General features: G+C 36.1%; 1 protein-coding gene across 1 annotated transcript in view; it reads left to right on the top strand.

The window, feature by feature from the left end:
* LOC139698019 (gastric triacylglycerol lipase-like) overlaps positions 1-7,177 on the top strand; it is a 40,955-nt gene extending 33,778 nt beyond the window's left edge. Inside the window, exons 6-11 of the mRNA XM_071596875.1 lie at positions 219-333; positions 1,844-2,087; positions 4,980-5,135; positions 5,953-6,037; positions 6,130-6,269; positions 6,848-7,177. Coding sequence (XP_071452976.1) covers positions 219-333; positions 1,844-2,087; positions 4,980-5,135; positions 5,953-6,037; positions 6,130-6,269; positions 6,848-7,177 — 1,070 coding nt within the window. The remainder of the gene's footprint in view (positions 1-218; positions 334-1,843; positions 2,088-4,979; positions 5,136-5,952; positions 6,038-6,129; positions 6,270-6,847) is intronic.
* The last annotated feature ends 14,179 nt before the right edge of the window (positions 7,178-21,356 follow it).

Raw genomic sequence — 21,356 nt, 5'->3', positions numbered from 1 at the left:
GTATTTATCCGTGGGCCTATCGAGCCGGAGCACCCTGATAAAATGTGGAGCTTATTTGCTTTATTATGTGCATTCACTCATTACGGTTTTATTTCATACTGGAGGGAAGGTTACGTTGTAGGTACCAATTTTGTCAAAGAAGCCAGAATTTTTTATACACACCACATATCTGCGTATTTACCCAAGCTAATACATCCTGGCTACCTATTCCTTCGCAGCTTTCCTTCTTGCCGACGCAGGATACGATGTCTGGCTGGGCAACTCAAGGGGGAACACCTATTCCATAGGACATATCGACAAGAGCCCTAGCAGCTTCGTTTATTGGGACTTCAGGTAAGCAGGTTTGGTTTTTTCTCACTTTGGACAATTGGTCTTAACCTTTTGTAGCTGAAAGGTCCGAAGCTGTAACGGATACATCAAGCAAAATGTGAAAACGTGACTAGTATCGAGCGCCATAGACAGAGATTCGTAAATGAAGTGGGGGCACTACAAACGCTGTATATATATATATATATATATATATATATATATATATATATATATATATATATATATAGAAATGAAAGAATACCAGACGTAGACTGGAGGCTTTTGAAATGTGGGTGTGGAGAAGAATGGAGAAGGTGAAATGGACAGAGAAGAAAACAAACAAGGAAGTACTTGGTATGGTGGGCGAAGAGAGGGGTGGATTGGGAGCAATCTTATGGAGGCAGGAGTGGCTGAAGGGAGTATTGCCGGCAGCGGGATGTTGAAGACTGTAATTGAGGGGAGGCAAACGAGGAAAGGGAAGGAACAGGATAGGGATGTTGGACGGGATGAAGGGAGGAAGAAAGTACTCAGAGATGAAGAGGGACCTGATGTAGAGTAGGATATTGTGTTTTGCTAAGAGTCACAAATTATTTAATTAGTAGCTATGTCCATCCAAAAACCTACCTTAATCGGTAGATTACCTAATAATAATAATAATAATTTTAAAATACCATACAATTACCAAGTTTATATTATTCAATCTTTAATTGGACTAAACAGGCGGGCGCCGTTATATGTAAGTACCTCGGGGTTATCTAGTCCTTGAAATTGTGTTGATATTAAATATTCTGAGTAATATAAAAAGATAACTAATGCTAAGTAATTAATGATAACTATTGAATCTCTTATTGGACTAGCTCCGCGTTCGGGTAAAACAGTCATGTACAGCGGTCGGCGTGCTCACAGTTGAGAAAAACGTCCAATGCAATTGCAACCTACTAAGTTCTTCCTTTACAGTGTGATCCAAGACAAAAAAAACCACTCGAAATTAAGTCATAAGTCTAAATGGAACAAAAACAAAACGATTTATAACTTTTTTCATGACTGAAATACAATGGTGGTGATGGGTGGTCTCAATTGATGTCAATAAAGATCAGGTTTTTGATAGCTTCCGAGTGTTACGCTGCCATGTTACTGATGTACCACCAGTGAATATCTTATTATCAAAAACAAATCCGTCCCGTCTCCATTATGGCGAAACATATAATCCGCATTAGAAGCCAATTACTTTACCGCAGTCTCAGGACTTAAAAGAGAGTACGAACGCTAATGGCGCAGATATTAGACGCAATGCCTTCCATGATGTGCATTTTTTAAATAACTGTTAATGTAATCCACCCCATATTGATTTTGTGGGCAACAAATTTTAATTTCTTGAAACTTCCCTTCACCTCTCCATTCACTGCTTTAATTAAGGTTCATACGGAATATGATATGCCGTCTCCGCTCAAAAGTCTGATTTAAACAGTGGTTTTCTATCGATTTCTGTTTTAATTCACCGCCAACTTCATATGTGCTCTCTCTTTCTACACAGCATGCACGAAATGGCAAAGTACGATTTTCCGGCTGAAATAGACTACATATTGGAGTGGACGAAACAGGAGAAGCTGACTTTCATCGGCCACTCGACCGGCGCCAACATGTTCTACATCATGTGTTCTCTCCGCCCGGAGTACAACTCCAAAATCGATGCACATATCTCCATGGCCCCGGACGCCATCCTAACACCGGGCTTATCAGCGAAGGAGAGTTTGGAACGCGCCATACGACTACTGGGAGTGAGTTAAATTTAAAAAACTTTAAGAAATTACTCTTTCTAAACCTCAAACTTAACTTTAATTTCACGGGTTGTGAAAGAAACGCAATAACCTACAGATAAAAGGGCCGAAATTGCTCTAAAACCACATCTTGTATAAACTAAAGGACAATTTGATAAATTATCTCCAAATACCCCCACAATAATCAAACTCAAAGGTTGTTTCAATGGAAGATGGTAGAGCACCCTGCGTACTAAGTCTAAACACGGCGAATTAAATACACTCTACAGGATAGGGAGGGGAGTTTATGCCTTGTACCGATTGTAGTTTCTCATTAAGATCTGATGTACATGAAATTACGCAATTTGGGTGAATTTTAGTGTGCGCAGATGCGCGACACACAATCAACTCCGCAGTTTTTCATCCGAAATCAAAGGCCCTACTCACTGGATTACCACGGTCCATAGTCTCTGAAGAAGCAACATGATATATAGAGAATTTGGTTTTTTCCATAAAGTTTTTCACATACGCGGAATTTCACTAAAAATACGTTCACTCTCATGCAGTTGAAAGGCTAATATAATGAATTTATTCAATAATCAGGCTTTTTACCCAGCCCCGAACTCCGGAAATCGGATGTATCTTACGTATTGGATTGGTGAATCTTGAGCGTATTTTACCGTCCTGAATGCTGTACATCCGTAGACGATTGGTCAATTATGATAACCAGGGAGATGCACGAGGAAAGCTAGAGAAACTAGAAGGGGTCAACGGGAAAACTTCGTCATATCTAAAACAGTTCTTCACAATCTGAGACCCTCAATTCATTAAGCCGTAGCCAGTTGGAAATTGATTACTCGCGTAGGAAAAAGAAGTATCGCACAAGAAATTGAGAAAAAAAGAAAGTAATTCCTTTACCAACTTATAGAAATTCATTTGGAAATTAGACTAAATTCTACTTCAATTGAAACAAAAAGAAAGTGAAATGCATTTCAAGGATAGATTTAAGGGCTGAATCAGGGCCAAATGTTCATTATTAATTGAGTTGTCCTTAAATATTTCAAAAATCTCAAATAGTCCGCGTTAGTATCAAATTTAGCAGAAAACAGCTGGCAGTTGAATAGCTAAATATAAACGTTCATTGGTGAAACAATTCATAACAAAACATAACTGTGACATTAATAAAAATGTTGAATATGCATTTTAAAGAAACAATGTGAAAAGATATGTAGTACGTTTATCAATCTTAATGATCAAATTTTACCTAAACTTGTGCTAACGAAAAAACGAGTTCATCGCCTAGCACGAATGATACAGTCAGAGCTTTAGAATTCACATTTCGTTTATGTACAGTTTGCCCTTTATATAGTATTGTGCTGAAAATAAGTACAGGAGAGGTGTATGAGGTATTCACTAGGTCTGGAATTCGGGTCAAACTTAATACGCATGTGGATTGGAAGGGTGACATGAATAGTTGACAACCTGCCGTTCGCATGGGATCTCTTATATGTAAGTTATTCTTACATGTGATTGGATGGACGGGCTGAAATGTGTAATATCTTTTTTCAAACAAATTTTGCTTTATATTGCCCATAAATAATCCGTATTGCTCAACTAGGTATTACCTCATGACACAATAATGAATACAGAGCAGCGCTTTCATTTCTTCATTTTCGTTAACGCTTGAATAATGGCGTTAGGACACCATTCTATATGAAATAAAGTCAATTAGTAAAGAATGTCACGTATTTGTAGTTATGGTATCAGATTATAATTACGTTTTAAATCATTTTTCCGGGATACTCCACCGTATTCATTTTATAATCAGGAATCTTGCTAGGAAATACAAAATTCAAGCAGTACTTTTTTCCTCAAAAACTTTTGATGAGGCTTTTTCCCATTTTTGTTTGCAGCTAATATCACCCTATTTTTTCAAGCAGCTCCTTCGCAAATCATTTCCGTAATTTCATCAATTTCTTTAATAACTAATTTTTCCAGCATATTAATGCTAACGCGTGCATTCCATGATATTATAGTGATATCAGAGTGACAGAGTTTTCATGAGTGACACCAAGGGACATACTCGACTTATCCCAATGGGCTTAATTATTTTCCTTCCATTTCAAATATAGTTTAGAATTTACCATGTCTCTACCTCCAAAATTTCATTACCATATATTTGTTGATGTTTCATTTTACTTCCAATCCAAAGTTATAAAGGGAAAGATTCAAGCATACATTCTACCCTCCCACAATAAACAATCACAACAAAATCGAACCCAAGGACCAAAAAAAAATTAACTTAATGACTACAATGCAATGGTTTAGCAAGAGCTTTGATTTATAAAGAATAGTTAGCAGAGAACGTGTGCTGTTCATGGAGGAGAGCAACAGAAGAAGTCATTAGAAGGGAATTTGCTTGTGTGCTCAAAGCCAGAGCAAAGTGCACTCCAGGAGAATAGGCTGTCGCATTACCTCATACAGCCAAAACTATTAATCTACCTATACTCATTTGAATATCCTTAGTCCCTGAAGTGAGTTTCCAAATACACTGTACGGCTCCCAAGAACTCTGTGGAAATGGAGATGAAGTTTAAATTACCGCTATGGCACAAAAGTAATGCAACTTATTTTTTTGTGAAACTTTATGTAATCCACTGTAAAAATACAGGTATGTCTATCTAACACACATTTATTCCGTAGAAGCCTAAAAACCATAAATAACAGGTATTATTTGATTCAGTGATATTTAATTCAAAAGCATGTATCTTAATTATTATTGATGACTCATTATTATTTACTACAAGCCAGCTAGTGAATGAAGATTGATATTGCATTTAATAATGTACATTCAAAACGTATTGTGTTCTTAATTACAATGTGTCTTTTTTATTCTTTTATTTGAATTCCTCAGGCTAGTATGTTGACTGTTGAGGGTAATGAAATATTGACCAACAGTCGAGGGAGGGAATTGAATTACCCTTCTGAATGCTTGGTTGATCCGTTATCCCCACTGTGCCAAAGCAATTTTTTCATACTGAGTGGATTTCAAGATAATGACTTCGATAATGTAAGTACCATATATCATATACAGTGTGTTAAGGAAGCTAAGACATAAGTTAATATCACTAAACCGAATTTTGAATCAACAGAGGAAGAGATATTGACTACTATTAAAAATGCACAATGACTGGATACTGAAATTGTTAACTCCCAATCAGAAACTGGCAACCACATCTAATCAACTCAGAACCACAGATTATTGTTTCTTGGAAGCTTGGGTTGTTAAACATATACTCTGAATTCATTGTCAAATACATTTTTGTGAAAATATATTGAGTTTTCCATTGCTATTCATTGATTCAGTGTGAACTGTTACCCACTCTTTGAAAAACCAGACGACTTAAAAACACCTAGTATAACAGAGAAAAATCATAAATATTACACTAATATCTGAGGAGTTAGAAAGAAAGAACCATTTGAAATCAAAGATCTTGCAATTGAATTGTTACATAATTGTTTATTCTAGTTTCTAATTTAATATCCTATCAACTGAAAAAAAATTATTTATATAACATATAAAATATTATATACAAGAGTACTCTAAATATATGTTCATCAACTGCACCAGGAAGATGAAAAAAGTAGATAACACAAAATTTTTTTATTTTATACTAAATCTGCATAGCATATAAAAAATTAGTAAACTAAAATGAGAGGCTTGCATTTTTACATTAAATTCATCCTCTACAATATGGGGATTGCAACAAAATACTACTATGATTATTCTTTTTTTCTTGACATGAAAGAATTTCATATAATGACAACAAAGAATATTAACTGTCTGAAAATTTGAACTGATTTCATTGTTTCAATTACACTTTCAGAGAACATGGACAATGGTTGAGGCAAATTTCCCAGCTGGAACCTCATATAAAACCATTCTGCACTACTCCCAATGTGTGCTTAAGGGTAATTAATTAATTTTTAATTTATTATCGTGACTTTGACCTATGTATTTAATCATTTTGCTTACTTATGATAACTGATTTTTTCTTATGTAGAGAAATATGCTGAGATGGATTATGGAGTCTTTAACTATGTTAAGTACAAAAATCGCCCTCCTCCAGAATACAATCTCACAATGGTGAATGTCCCCGTGTACTTTTATTACTCCAAGAATGATGACATTTCTACTAAAGATGTGAGTAAATCAACTCGGTCTCTGGGTTAATGCTTGGCCAAAATGGCCATAGATTAAAAAATTTTGAGCTGTTTTTGCATGAGCTTAATAATAATCTACTGTAGCTTTCATTTGCTCTCTATCTTATGCATAGGGGACATAAAAGATGTAGCACAATGGTGGCAGAAAAACATTTGAAGGACAAGATTAATACACTATTTATATATACTTTGACAAAAGATTTTTGGATAGATTGAATTTTCAAAATGATTAAATGTAGTGAAATATGGAAATGTTTGTTAGCTATTTTAATCACCGTTGTTACTATAAGTGAGAAAAATTTGTGATCAATATACCTAAAACTCAAAAAAAAATATAGATTATTGAAAGCAATACAAGTTTGTGGTATATTCTTCATTTCATTTTCATGCAATAACCTCTGAATTTGATTTTAATCAAATGATGCAAAAGCCTAATATTTTGGCAGAATGAATGCATTTTTCAATATTTTAATATCCCTTAAACAAATATCTCTGATGATAAACATAGTATGGTTAATTTTATGTAATAGAAATAATTTAAAACAATTATCTTTACAGGAGGTTGACATCCTGCAAAAGACATTTCCTCAAGCACAAGAAGCATTTGAAGTTCCTTCGGAAACATTTACTCATTTGGACTTCCTTTGGGGAAAAAATGTGAAAGAGCAGCTTTATGATGATTTGTTGAAACTAGTTAACACTATCCAGGGAAAATCTGAAAGTGGACTTTCGGATACAAACACTGCAGCACATGAAACAGTGACTACGCCACATGATGGTGACATTGTAACAAGTAATGAGCCAATACAAACAGAAAATGAACACTTGACTTCAGAGAATGAATTATTGGAAAACCCTCAGGAAAATCAGTCAAAAGAAAGTGAATAATAGGGAAAACCAACTGCACTAGAGAACCAATGCCAACAGAAAATTAACCACTGCAAGTGTTTTCACGTTGGTGCCTATTTTATCAAGCATTAGTCTCTGGGATAATATTCTTTATTCAAACTAATGTTACATCTATAACTTGACTTTTTGTGATAATATTATAATAAATATCTCTACCGTGTAGTAATTTCTATTATCTTCTTGATGTCCTCTTAACCACTGTAATCTATGTCAATAAATCATTTTGACAACATAAATTATCTTTCATAATTCCACAGGAATAATAATAGTCAGAAAATACTTCAAAATGTTGAAATTATTGCCATGATGTCTCACCCTTTTGCTCATAACCAACTTATCCTACGTTGTATCATAAACGGGTGCCCACCTGACATTTTTTTTGTAATTAGTTACATGACTAAGATCTATTCAATGGTTATTGTTTTAATGAATTAACGTGAAAAGAATTTACTACGTGCATTTTAGAATGATATGAACTTAGATCAAAGTAAAAAAAAATACAAATTACAGAGTACAAATAAAAGAAAAAAAAGAAAACTTTTTGAGGCTAACTCATGCACCGCATGGCTACTTTTGACCTGAGAATGAAGTACAGGAACATTATTTATTTCGGATAATTAAAATAGAATATTTGCAGTAGATATGTTAAGCATCATCATGCAACACACTAATTCGAAGGCAGAGAAAGTCTCTTCAGAATGCAATGAACACATTCAGATGCTGAACAATGATGGAACCTTGATACCATTCATAAGATGTAAGGGTTTATTGGTGCTTTGATTTGCGTTGGTGTTAATAACTCTAACTCCGATCATTGAAGTGAGCTGTAGAGTACAAATTTGTATCTACTTTTTTGAGCAACAATGGGAATTAACAGGTACTAGATCACCATGCGTTTTATAAAATTTTGACAACACCAATGCACTTGAGCAACGTATAAAAAGAGATTTAGCTGCTCCAATACATGATCTCTGGATAAAAAAATGCTAATTTAGTACTGATGCACAAACCGTCAGAAAATTCAATGATCAAGGAGCAGCTTTAGTCTTATCAAGGCCGGAGAAGATTTACACCGTAAATACTGTCAAAATCAGTCAAATACTACCTTGATCAAAAAGTTCCCGGAATAACCACCGTGTGGCGCTCCCATCGTTCCGATTTGAGTTCCGTTTTTTTTGTTAAATTGGTACATCTGTTGTTGATATTCCCTTTAAATCTTAGTGTCATAACTTGATATTTGCAAAAGTTACGTAGCCAAGAGTACACCTATCTCTGTGTGTGTTGGCGAATTTTTACAATTGCAGAAATGGATTTAAATTTGCAACAACGAACTTGTATTAAATTTTGCGTAAAAAACGGATTTAGTGGCGCACGGACGTTGGAAATGTTGGAAAAGTGTTTCGGCAACGATTCTCTAAAATAAACGGTCGTTTACCAGTGGCACGAGCGGTTCAGAAGTGGTCGTGAGTCAATCGAAGATGATGAACGCAGTGGCAGACCATCGACATCGAAAGTCGGTGAAAAAATTGATAAAGTAAAAGAAATGTTGGTCAATAACCGCAAATTAACCATCAGAGAAATAGCGGAGGACTTGAACATTGCCTATGGATCCGCCCAAGACATTGTGGTTAATGATTTGGGTTTCCGTCGTGTAGCAGCAAAGTTGGTGCCAAAAGACCTCAATTTCATGCAAAAAAGAGACCGTGTTGACGTCGCAAAAGACATGATTTGCGAGGCTGAATCCGATCCCACATTCATCAAAAGGATCATTACTGGAGACGAGACGTGGGTTTATGAGTACGACACGCAATCCAGACATCAGGCAAGTGAATGGCGTTCACCAAATGAGCCGAGACCAAAAAAACCACGTCGTTTTCAGTCAAAAAAGAAGGCAATGCTGACGGTTTTCATGGATTACAACGGTGTAGTGCATCATGAATTTTTGCCAGAAGGCCAGACAGTAAACAAAGAGTATTATTTGGGCGTTATGAGACGTTTGCGTGAAGCAATTCACCGAAAGAGACCAGAAATGTGGGCAGAAAACTCGTGGATTTTGCACCATGATAACGCACCGTCGCACAGTGCTATCATTATTCGTAATTTTTTGACGAAAAATGCAACAAATACCATCCAACAGCCACCGAATTCACCTGATTTGGCTCCCTGTGACTTCTTTCTGTTCAATCGAGTTAAAAAACCATTACGGGGAACGCGTTTTAGCAGCCGAGAGGAAGTAATGGAAAAATCGCAGGAAGCACTGATGGACATACCGAAAACCGACCGTAACTTTTGCAAATGTCAAGTTATGACACTAAGATTTAAAGGGAATATCAACAACAGATGTACCAATTTAACAAAAAAAACAGAACTCAAATCGGAACGATGGGAGCGCCACACGGTGGTTATTCCGGGAACTTTTTGATCAAGGTAGTATAGTACAAAAAGTTGTAGATGTATGATGCTGAAAATTCATACCATTTTCATGGTATTATTTATGCCAGAAACATGCTGTTGTTTGCAAAAAAATGAAAGCCAAAAGGTAGTTAGAGAACTTGCAGTTCCACACCGAGGAACTTGCTGAAAAATATGTATGGATAATTTCTGTATTACCTTACCTCTTTCTAAATTCTAATTATAGTTGGTACTTTGCAAAAAAATAAGTCATATCTTCCAACAGTACACAATGACATAACATCAGTCAAGAGAGTGACATTCTACTGTATTTGGATACCACTAAAAAGGTAACAGTCTGCTCATATGTGCCAAAGAAACTAAGTGGTGATTCTATTATGAAAAATGCATGCAGACATCACTGTTCACCACAATGCTAAAAAGAAAGCACATAAATTAACAAAGTATAGTAAATATGGAGCTGGTGTTGATACTATGAACCAGACCAGGTGCATAACACAACGTCGTTGAGATGGCCGCTTGTCATATTTTTCAAGATACCCTATATTAGCAGTGTGGCTTCATATATCATTTATAATGAAAACAATACAATAATGCTTAGAAAAGCCAACCAGCTACGTAATGTTATGCGATAGCTAAGTGAAGAGCTCACAGACTAGCCATTGAGAGCTGATTTCACAGCATACCCTTGCAACACTAAAGTTGCAATAGAAAGTAGCATTGGGTCAGAGGTCGTTTCTTTACCTGGCTCAAGTAACCCAAATCCAAAGGAATAGTTGGACACACTAACAAAAAAATACGATTCATTAGAAGAGTATTGGGGAAATATGATGAAAAGTGTAAAGAGAAATGTTATTTTTTGCTCATTAGGCCTCATTTAGATTATACTGCTAATGGATGGGATTCTAATAAAGTTGGATAAATTGCCAAAATAGATCATGCACAGTGTACAAGAGCTAGATTCGTAAAACATTGTAATTTCAATCTGAGCAGTGTATCATTATGGGATCTGGGTTGGAAATCACTCAAAGAGAAACTGTTAAATTTCAGATTAAATCTCTTGAATTAATTGGAAGGATGCCTCTTTAGAAATGATGCTGAAAATGTATTATTAGCCTTATCATGGTAGGAGAAATCATCAAATGAAAATTTGAGAGTAACACAGGCAGATTGAAGATATCTTTTTTCCCACCAACAATAAGGGATCAGAATAATGTTGCCCGACCACTATAAGAGAGAAAGGTGTTTTGAGTTAAGCATATTTTGCTGCATAATTACCCCCTCTTGCACACTCTAGCGGTCGCTTGCACAGTCCTAAAGTGCAGTAAAAAATGCATGCAAATGCTAAAAGAGATATAGAACAGGTGGTACACCAGAAATGGGAAATTTTATACGAAGACCATATGGAGCAATTCCAATCAAAATGAATAAGGAGAGGAATACTTGAGTGGAATGGTGTTTTACACTAACTTTAAGGAACATACTACATTTCAATATTATATAGCCAAACTGTGGCAAGGTGATGGTCAGTTATATTGGGTGGCATTCAATAGTTAGAGAAGAGAGGGATGTAGAGGGTAATAGGAAATGAGGAAAAAGATGCTGGATAGAAAAAGAAGATATGAATTAGTGATGAAAGGAGAGAAAGAACACAGAAAAAGGTGGTTGCAACTTACAGCATGGCACGTTCACTTAAGGTCTTAGACAGGGGTTGATGAAGAATTTTGCAAAACACAGAAAAATAATTTTACAGATAACACCTTTATGTCGTTCACCAATACCTGATCCACATGCAATTATATATAGTCAAAAGAAAAATAATTTTTTAAATTAACCGAAAGGAGACCATCATGCTTCAATATTTCTGTGGTCCTAGCCCCCTTCATAAGGCTACGAGGAGTCACAGATTGGGAGATAAGGAGACAAGGGAATTAGACAGATCCTATTTTTGGATGCACAAATCTCCCTCATCAATAACAAATTCCATACCTCAGTCCATATCAAACACACAAATAAATGACTACATCTTCAATTGTTCCTGGCTCAACTTTGTGGAAAATCAGCTTTATTAAATGAAGAATACAATGTATCTTTCCACTGTCCTTTATTCATCTACTACTAGTTTCAATGCCCAAGCCTCATCATCAGGTACAAATTAATCAAGTCGCAATCCATTTATATACCATTCATCAGGGAGAGGAGGGGTGGGTGAGAGGATTTCTTTCCCCTCCTTCTCCCCCCTCTCTCACCCACCCCTCCTCACTCTCATGATTGGTATGTAATTGGACTGCAACTTGATTAATTTGTACTTGATGATGACGCTAGATCCTTGAAACTAGTTGTGCGTGAATAAAGAACAATGGAAAGGTATATTGTATTCTTCATTTAATAACTGCATCTTCATTTCAAAAGCTGTCATCCTCTCCACACCAAGCAGTCAATCCCGTTCTCTCTTTCTATCCAAAGCCACCATATATGAAACAAACCTAATTCTCTGAATAAAATCCAGTCAAGACCTCATGTCTCTCTCATCCAACATGGGTATTTGGACTCTCTCCCGCACAAAAAAATCTGAAACACACCTAAACCCCTAAATTATTCCGTAAGAAGAAATACGACACCCTATCCATGTGTACAACCAACTTCCCTGGTGTGCATTCCTTAAATATTATTCCTATAATCTTTTTTCCCATCCTTTCCGGAAGCAAAACCATTTTCTCCTATTCTCCAAATGCCTAACTGTAAAAATTAAACCTCCAGTAAATCTTACTAATATTCTTAGCTACACGTGATGAATCTTGGATCTATGCGTATGAGCCCAAAACAAAACAGAAATCCACTGTGTGGGCCGTCCAAGACGAGCTAAATCCGACAAAAGTGATTCGTGCGCGAAGAAAACCGAAGCAAATGATCGCCTGTTTCTTCGGAATAACTGGAGATGTGACAACTTTACCTTTAGAGCAACGTAGAACTCTGAATTCTGAATAGTACATGAGCATTTGTTTGCCAGAAGTGCTTGGTAAAATATGGAAAAAGAAGTGTTAACGAAGGATTATTCTTCACCTTGACAATGCAAGCTCCCACAGATCGGCAGGACATTTATTATAGTAAATCTACGGCCGTGGCAGATAATTCAAATATTTATTTCAAACTTGGTGAAATTGATGTATCGCGAGAGTAAAGTATTCAAAATTGCAAATAAAAGGATATAAAAAATACAAGGAAGACTATCTTGTATTAAAATATTTTCGAACTCGTCTAGTAATTTCTGAAAATGTTTTTAAGCAAAAGTAATGAATGCCAGTTTCCCTTCGAAATTATTGCTCCGTACATCTGAACTTTCAGGAACAGTGTGATCAATTCGCATAGCTTCCCGGGAGCGGATGCGGACTCTTACCACAATTTAGTTGCAATGGAGTGTAGCGACCGGCTCAAAAGATGAGTCAGGAGCAGCGGGTTAAGAAATGGTGTTTCGAAGCAATAACTGGAATTACTTGGAAGGAGTATCAGCAGGCTGTAGAGAAAATCATGAATGAGGGAAAAGAGCTGAGTTTTATCGAGGAAAATTGGGAATGAATGAAAAAAGGGATATCGATAGCCACAAATGAAACTATAGGAACCATTAATAGAAAAAGGACAAGGAAACCATGGATTACGGATGAGGGGATTACAAAGTTAGATGAAAGAAGAGAATAAAAGAATTTAAGCACTGAGCTAGGCAAAAGGAAGTACAAAGAGTTAAATAATAAATTGATACGGGCAACATATAGCACAAAATAAGTGTGGAGTAAAATGCAGCACGAATATATAGAAAGTTTGCAGAGAAAGTGCGATATTGTGCCTATACAGCAAGGTTAAATCACTCTCAGGATCTAAGAAGGGAAGAATTATGCTAACAGTTAGAGATAAGTCGGGTAAGATAATAAGTGACACAGAAAAGGTCCAAGAGAGATCGAAGGAATAAATAGAATAACTGTATGGTAAAGAACTTCGGCCAACAAGGTTAGACATAGGAAAGGAACATGACGTAGATGAATATAGCTTAGGTGCAGGCATACTCGACGATGAGATAGAAGGGGTATTAAGGGAAATGAAATCAAATAAGGCCATGGGGGTAGACAACATTCCCGCGGCATTACTAAAAGGTTAGGGAAAGTGTGGAAGAAAGAGTCTATGTAGACTGCCTCGCAATATCTATGCGGAAGGAACCTGGCCGGAGGCTTTTGTGAGATCAGTGTTTGTTTCAACCTGTAGGTCACCACCCGTAAAAAGGAACTAAACCACATGCAAAATCAACACATGCTAAACTATACCTTTACATTTGTCAGATTGTCCAGAGTTGAGTGGTGGGCAGATAGTCCAGATGGTCAGTGTTAGGAAAAGGTATAATCAGGGTTTTCGGTTTTCCACCAGTGGTGTGCAATATGCTTGTGAAGGGATAAGTAAAAATAACAAGGGAACAACTAGAGATAGGAATGAAAGTTGGTTGCCACTTCATAAAATCAGTGAGCATTACGGATGATCAAGTTTTACTTTGTCAGTCACGCAGGGAATTTCAAGTATTGCTGAGTGCATTGATAAGTCAGTGCGTTAAGATCAAAATAATAAACAAGGTAAACAAAAAGAGGCTTAACAGTTTTCGAGAAAGGGAAAGGCTTAATTGAAATTAAAATAGGAGTTAATAAACCAGAGAAGTTTGAACACTTTACGTATATCGGAAGCGTTTTGCACCACAATGATCAAAGTAGTATAGATATAAGAAAAATATTTGAATAAGGTAAAGAAGCTTTTCTAAGGAGAAGAGAATGTATGACAAGGACGTTGGGTAAGGATGTTAGGGCAAGGCTACTTAAAACTTCGGTATGAAGCATGTTTTATACGGTGCGGAAACAGTCATTGAAGCAAGATGATAGGCGTAGATTTGACGATTTTCAAATGTGCGTGAGGCAAATATATGTTTGTAGGCAAATACATGCATGTAGGCATATGTATACATGCTGGCAATGTGAATTTGACAGATATGTGGTTACAATGGCATTTTTCTCCCAGTTCTTCTTTCTACCTTCAACAAATGGCTGGTGACTTACCTCCCCACCCCCTTCATTCACTCCTTTTGAGTGTGATTTTGGTAAATTATAATATAGATATATTCTCTACAAAAATAGTCTTCAGAGCTCCCATTCCATTTAGGTATTTCTACTTTGAATGTCGCCAATATTAAAAATTAATTACCAAATTTCTCTTTTCTTATGTTGTTTGTATAAGGACAGCACTGGTATTTGTTGAGAAAGCACCCCGGCGCTCAGTAGGGCTGAGGCAATACCAGGTAACCGTTTGGAAAGCGTTTAATGCTCAATTTAATGCCCTGTAATCCAAAAGAATCAACGCACATGCATTTTACTGGCCACCGAACAGCAAAAATAATTCTATACTAGCCCTCGATGAGCAAATCAAAAGTTGTTCATCCCAAAACAATGATCGTGACATTAAAGTCGGTGAAAATTTCAATTTCCTATCAAATTATTGGGTGGACATATCCTTTTAAAACAGGAGGTAAAGATAAAAATGCCTAAGAGTCACTGCATCCTTTAAGTTGAACTCCATACATTAACTTGTCACTTTACAACTAGGGGCGATAATACTCTTGATTTACTAGCAACGAGCATACCCGAAAAAGCATTAGCTGTAGAAACTACTTAAGGAATTAGTGGCAGTATATGCAAAGTTTTCCCTACTCGGGGTCGAAAATAAGAAGCCTAAAATTAAAAATTTACTTGTTTAAAGAAGGGAACTATAATGGCTTACAATGCGTTTTACAGAGTCAATTTGCTAATTTTAAGGACCATGGCAAACACCGAAATATTGAGGATACGTGGAATCATTTCCTTTATATTACGCGCACGGCAGTCAATGGATTCATTCCAAGTAAGTTTATTAAAGATCACATGGAACCTAGATGGTACAACGCGGATGTTAGCAAATCATGTCAACAGCAAAGATTATGCCACCACGCCAAGATGAAAAATATCATTAATGGTACCTCTAGCGACAAAATAAATGAGTTCAATTCTGATTACAAGATATGTAGAGCGAATGCCAAGGAGAAATTTCGGAATTCGTTAAGCGAATTCAAAAGAAAAAGATTAGCAGGAAATTTGAGTGAGAATTAGAAAGCATTTCGGTCATATGTTTGAGAGATTCAGGCAAATAAGCCAAAAGTTAATTCACACTAAAAACGACAAATTATAAAGAGTAACCAGCAGTTTGGAAAAAGCTAACTTATAAAAATTACTTCTTTCAACGCGTCTTCACCAATATCTCACCGAATGTCTCTGGTGCTTTACCAAACCGTAATCACTAAAAAACCAATGCAGATATTTTTTATTTTAAGCCTCTCATCCATTACTCCATTTCTGACATTAAAAAAGGGTATACAAAAACTCTTTTGTGTTTCGAAATATTATGATTATCAAAGAGAGAAAAATAAAATATGAGCGTCGATGGACGCCCGACAGAAAAAAACCTAATTGAAAGTGAAATGTAAACACTGAAGCTCCATCTAATTACGTAATTCGCCTCAGCAATGTGAAACTGAATGATACAAATGACTCGGATGAAGAATAGAGAGGGCCAAATTTTTCAATAAAAATCTAGGATTCATAAATTTATTACGCAAATTTAAAAGTTGTATTGAAATAGTACCAATTAGCTTATTTTTAAAGGTGGTGAATAAGCATTTCAACACTTTCAAACGAAGGATGACATTGAGGAGCACGCGTTCTTTCCTGGTAATCGGTCCGCGAGTATTTTTATTATAGTTCCATTAAAGAAGTCTTCACCAACTCTATATGTTCTTAGAATTTTGGCCCAACCTCAATGACGAAAAGGTCATACTAGTGGCATCATGTGTTTGTATTTAGAACAACTTATAGCAACAGATGGTCGTCACGTGGTTGTTATTTTTACGGGCCTTTGGAATGACTTTCATGAGAATTTCGCGATATTCGAGTCGTCTGTTTTCAACAGTCTATTAAAATAATGACGCTTAAGCATGGAATGCTTTGAAAAAACACGGAAGAAGTTTATACTGCAAAGATTAGCGTCATTATTTTAACAGAATGTTGAAAACAGACGACTCGAATATCGCGAAATTCTCATGAAAGTCATTCCGATGGCCCTTAAAAATATTAACCACGTGACGACTATCTGCTGCTATAAGTCGTCCTAAATACGAAGACATGATGCCACTAGTATGACCCTTTCCTCAATGAGGTTGTACCCAAATCCTAAGAACATATTAAATTAGTTAATACGCCTTTTTAATGGAGCTATAATAAAAATACTCGTGAACCGATTACCTGGAAAGAACGCGTGCTCTTCAATGTCATCGTTCGTTTGAAAGTTTTGAAATGCTTATTCGCCACCTTTAAAAATAAGCGAATCGGTACTATTTCAATATAACTTTTAAATTTGTGTAATAAAATTAAATTTTAGATTTTTAGTCATAAATTTGGCCCTCTCTATTCTTTATTCAAGTAATTTGTATCATTAAGTTATTGCATTATATTTTCAGAGCTTTTTAACCTTTTTTCCTTCTATTCTCTACATTGAATCCCCGTGTTATTGATAATGTAAGCTGGAGTAAATAGAAAGAGCTTCAAAGATTACATTTTACCGTCATTTAGGTTTTTGCTTCAGTCGGGCGTTTCACGCCGCTCATTTTTTATTTCTTTCCCCCTCATAATTTTATCATAATGCAAAAGTATTTAATTTAACATATAATTTTTAAAATCAGAAATGGAATAATGAATAATGAGTCTACCTAATATCAAAATTACTAAAATGGATTGTTTGCACTATGGAACACTCAGACACTTCAATAAGTAATAGATTTTAAAGTAGTTTACAAAGAAATACGACTTTGTGATTTCATTGTACAAAATTGAAATCCATGTGTAATAGTTAAAGGCGACAGAAAATGATGAATTACTTTTTGGTCCAAAGTCAGTTATTAAAACAATAATGGGGGATCTCCAAATCTTCGCGCTTCTTACCTTGAACTATTTTTAATTTTCACTCAATTCTGAATATCCTTGTAACATACCTAGTACTGAGTACCATTCATTAACTAAGCCCTTAACATTTAAAAATCAAAAGGGACTATCATAATTTGCAATTAATGGGAATTCTCCATGTTTACTTACGTTTGAAAGTTTTGAAGTACTTTTTCACCATCGTTTGGAAACCGATATGGCACAATTTCAATACTACGTGTAGATTTGTTTAATTAAATATAAATATTACTTTTTAATTTTTATTCGCAGTAGTTTATAATATTTTTCACTGTTATTTCTAAATGCAAATATGTCACCTTTCGCTTGAAAGTTTTGAAATATTTACTCTCCATCTTTTGGGATATTTATGGAATGCCAGCAATGGTGTCCTTCACGCCACTCAGAAATGACACCTTTGATAAGATTTATTCTGTAAAAGTTTGAATCCTTCAAAAAACCGCGATGGAATCAAATCATGACAACTTTTAGATCTGTTAAATGCAAAAAATGTCCGACTTTTAAATATGTTTTCGGCGCACTCCATTCTATATATGAACCATTTTCGTTGACAGTTAATGATTTTCTTGCTATTAAAAACCATCGTACACAATTAAACCGCATAGCAAAAATGATGCAGGAGTTTATCCTCTAGGTGTCTGAAATTATTGCTATAGATGATCTACCGGTCGAGGTAGGTTTTGGATGGACATAACATTCAAATAATTCTCTTTAACTCCTGAAAAAACACATCCAACATCCTAGTCTACATAAATCAAGCCCCACTACATATATCCCCGTATACTTACTTTCTCCCTCCATTCCATCCAACGTCCTCATCCTATCACCATCTTTGCTTGACAAACATTTAACGCTACATCACAATCTTTAACATCCCACTACCATTTGAAATGTTTTGCATCCATTTTTTCTATCTCTTTATAATTTCTCCCAGCATTTCTCTTTCCTCTCCCACCATACTCACTCACTTCCTCATTTTTCTCCTATCTGTCAATTTGACCTTCTATTTTCTCCACAGAAGGATTTCTCCACACCCATATTTCAAAAACCTCCAATATACGCCTGTCATCCTACTTTAATGACAATGTTTCCGCACCGCATGTAACTACGCTCCTCATTGAATTTTTTAACGACCCTTTTTTTAAAATTCTGACGCAACGTCCCTGTCATCAATTTCCTCATCCTTGTGAAAGCTTCTTTGCCTAACGCAATTCCCCTTATGTCCCAATATATTTGACTATTTTGGTCCAAAATACTTCCGAGATACGTTAACTGTTTAGCCTACTCTGGTATTTGCCCTCTTATGTTAACGCTTAATTAACCTTTGACTTTCTGGAAAATCGCGTAATATTTATTTTATATAAATGTATTCTCACCCCGTATGTACGAGGGTCATCCGGAAAGTAGTACCCGTTCGTGCCGCATGAAGTGCTGACGACGCGAGTAGCCACTGGACGAGGTCAGATAGCTTCAGTGGCTTGTCTGCCTTCTCTGAGCCAAGTTGCGTGACGCTAGCATTGCCTGTGTTGTTTCTGTGATTGTTTACAATGTTTAAAAAAATTGAGAACGCCGCCAGTTGTGAAGTGAGGGCAGTGATTAAATTCCTCAATGCAAGAAACGTTCGCCCATGTGATATTCATCGCCAATTAAAGGAGGTGTATGGAGACAATGTAATGGACGAGTCGTCTGTTCGGCGGTGGTGTCGCAACTTCAACATGGGGAGGGGGAACACACACGACGATGAGCGTTCGGAGAGACCGTCTGTCATTACAGACCAACTGGTGAGCTCAGTTGACGAATTCGTGAGGAACGATCGGCGCGTCACAATTGATGACATCTGTGAGCATTTTCCCAATGTTTCTCGAACAATTGTTCATGAAATTGTTAAACACCATCTGCATTATGCAAAAATTTGTGCAAGATGGGTCCCTCGCGTATCTCAATGAGCTGGCGGCGAAGGACTATGCAGCAGGAATACAGAAACGTGTCACACGTTATGACAAATGCCTTAATTTGCTTGGAGATTATGTTGAGAAGTAGTTTAAAGTATCCTCTTTCAAATAAAATTTTTTATGTTTGTTAATATTTACTTTTGTGTCTTTATTTCACGAACGGGTACTACTTTCCGGATGACCCTCGTATCTCACTGAATTTCAAATTCATTCAGTAATGCTTGCAATCCCTTGGCTGACTGACAAACTAAAGCTTGGTCATCAGCAAACCTAACTGATTTTACGAATTTTCTGCCGACTCTCATTCCTATCTACAGTTCTTCCCATGCCTCCTTCATCATTTCCACCAAATTTAGGCTGATCAGCACAGGTGATAATCGACAACCCCGCCTTACACCTCTTCCTAACACCACCCAACCGTACTCTCCGCCCCCCACTCTCACCTGATCCGTCTGAGACATTTACAGGTTGCGAATTAGTCACCTATAATTCCAATCTATTCTTAAGTTCTGAAATTTATTCATTAACTTTTCCCAATTCACTTAATGAAATGCCTTTTCAAAGTTTACGAAACAGGCAAATACATCCTTATTGTATTCTGATTTCCTCTCCATTCGTGACCTAATTACTGTAATGGCATTACGCGTGCCTCTCTCCTTCCTAAATCCAAAACCATCATCCCTTATGACAAAGGTTTAAGAATTTTCCATTTTAAAAACAGGGTGTTGAAAACAATTATCTTTCGTCAAGAGGATCCCACACAATATTGAGGCAATACACCCTGGCATTGAGATACACATAGCTTCAGTCATCACAATCACATCTGTCAAGACCGGAACTAAAATATGTATTTCAGGAAATTCTCTCTTGTCCATGAATATGAACAAATCTCCCCTGAAAGAATTTCTATGATGATTTAGGATATGTTGCTGGGTGTAGCTTAAATATATGAATTTATTTAGGAGTAAGGAACATTACCGCCTTTGTTTCGGCCCCCGCTCTTCGTTGAACAGTATTCGTACCGCATGAAACGAACATCCTAGTATTAATTTAAATTAATAGACACACGGAAGAAGTTTTTGTTGCAAATATTAGGATCAAACATTAACAGACAGCTGTTGAAAACAAACTACTCGGTTATCAGAAATTTTCATTAAAGTCATTCCAATGATACTCAAAAATATGAACCATGACGACTTTTTTTCTTTCTTCAGTATTAATTGATGGCTTCTGGCGTAACTTTATAGGATCGATTCATATTGGAAATGAAAAAAATAGAAACTTTGTGATTCCACAGAAAAATTATTACGATACGACCCGGATTTTGCCGTTCAATTTCATCTTCATGTCACCTGAAAATGACGTTGAACGTCGTTTTTTGTGGAATCACCAAGTTACAGTATTTTTCATTTTAGTATTAATTAAAATAAAAGATAACAGACATAAAAAATTTAATCTGATTTTACTCTCGATTATTTTCGTTCTTTGCTCAAAATTCCCTTCTCAACTCAAATGTTTCTTACGGCGTGAGGGAAATTAAAGGAATCAATGAACAGAAAAATTAAAATAAGTTTTTAAAATATCGGAGATTAAGAAGATCTTAACTGACATAAAGCACTCGGAGGGACATAGAGAAATCTGGGTTCGAATCCCGGTCAAGGCGAATGATTATAACACTTTGAAAATCCTGCCAGCTAAGTTTATTCATTAAAAAATATTTGA

Source organism: Hetaerina americana, unplaced genomic scaffold (genome assembly GCF_022747635.1).
Source record: "Hetaerina americana unplaced genomic scaffold, ioHetAmer1.1.p SCAF_8, whole genome shotgun sequence".
Lineage (NCBI taxonomy): Eukaryota > Metazoa > Arthropoda > Insecta > Odonata > Calopterygidae > Hetaerina > Hetaerina americana.
This window is presented reverse-complemented; position numbering and strand designations above follow the sequence as displayed.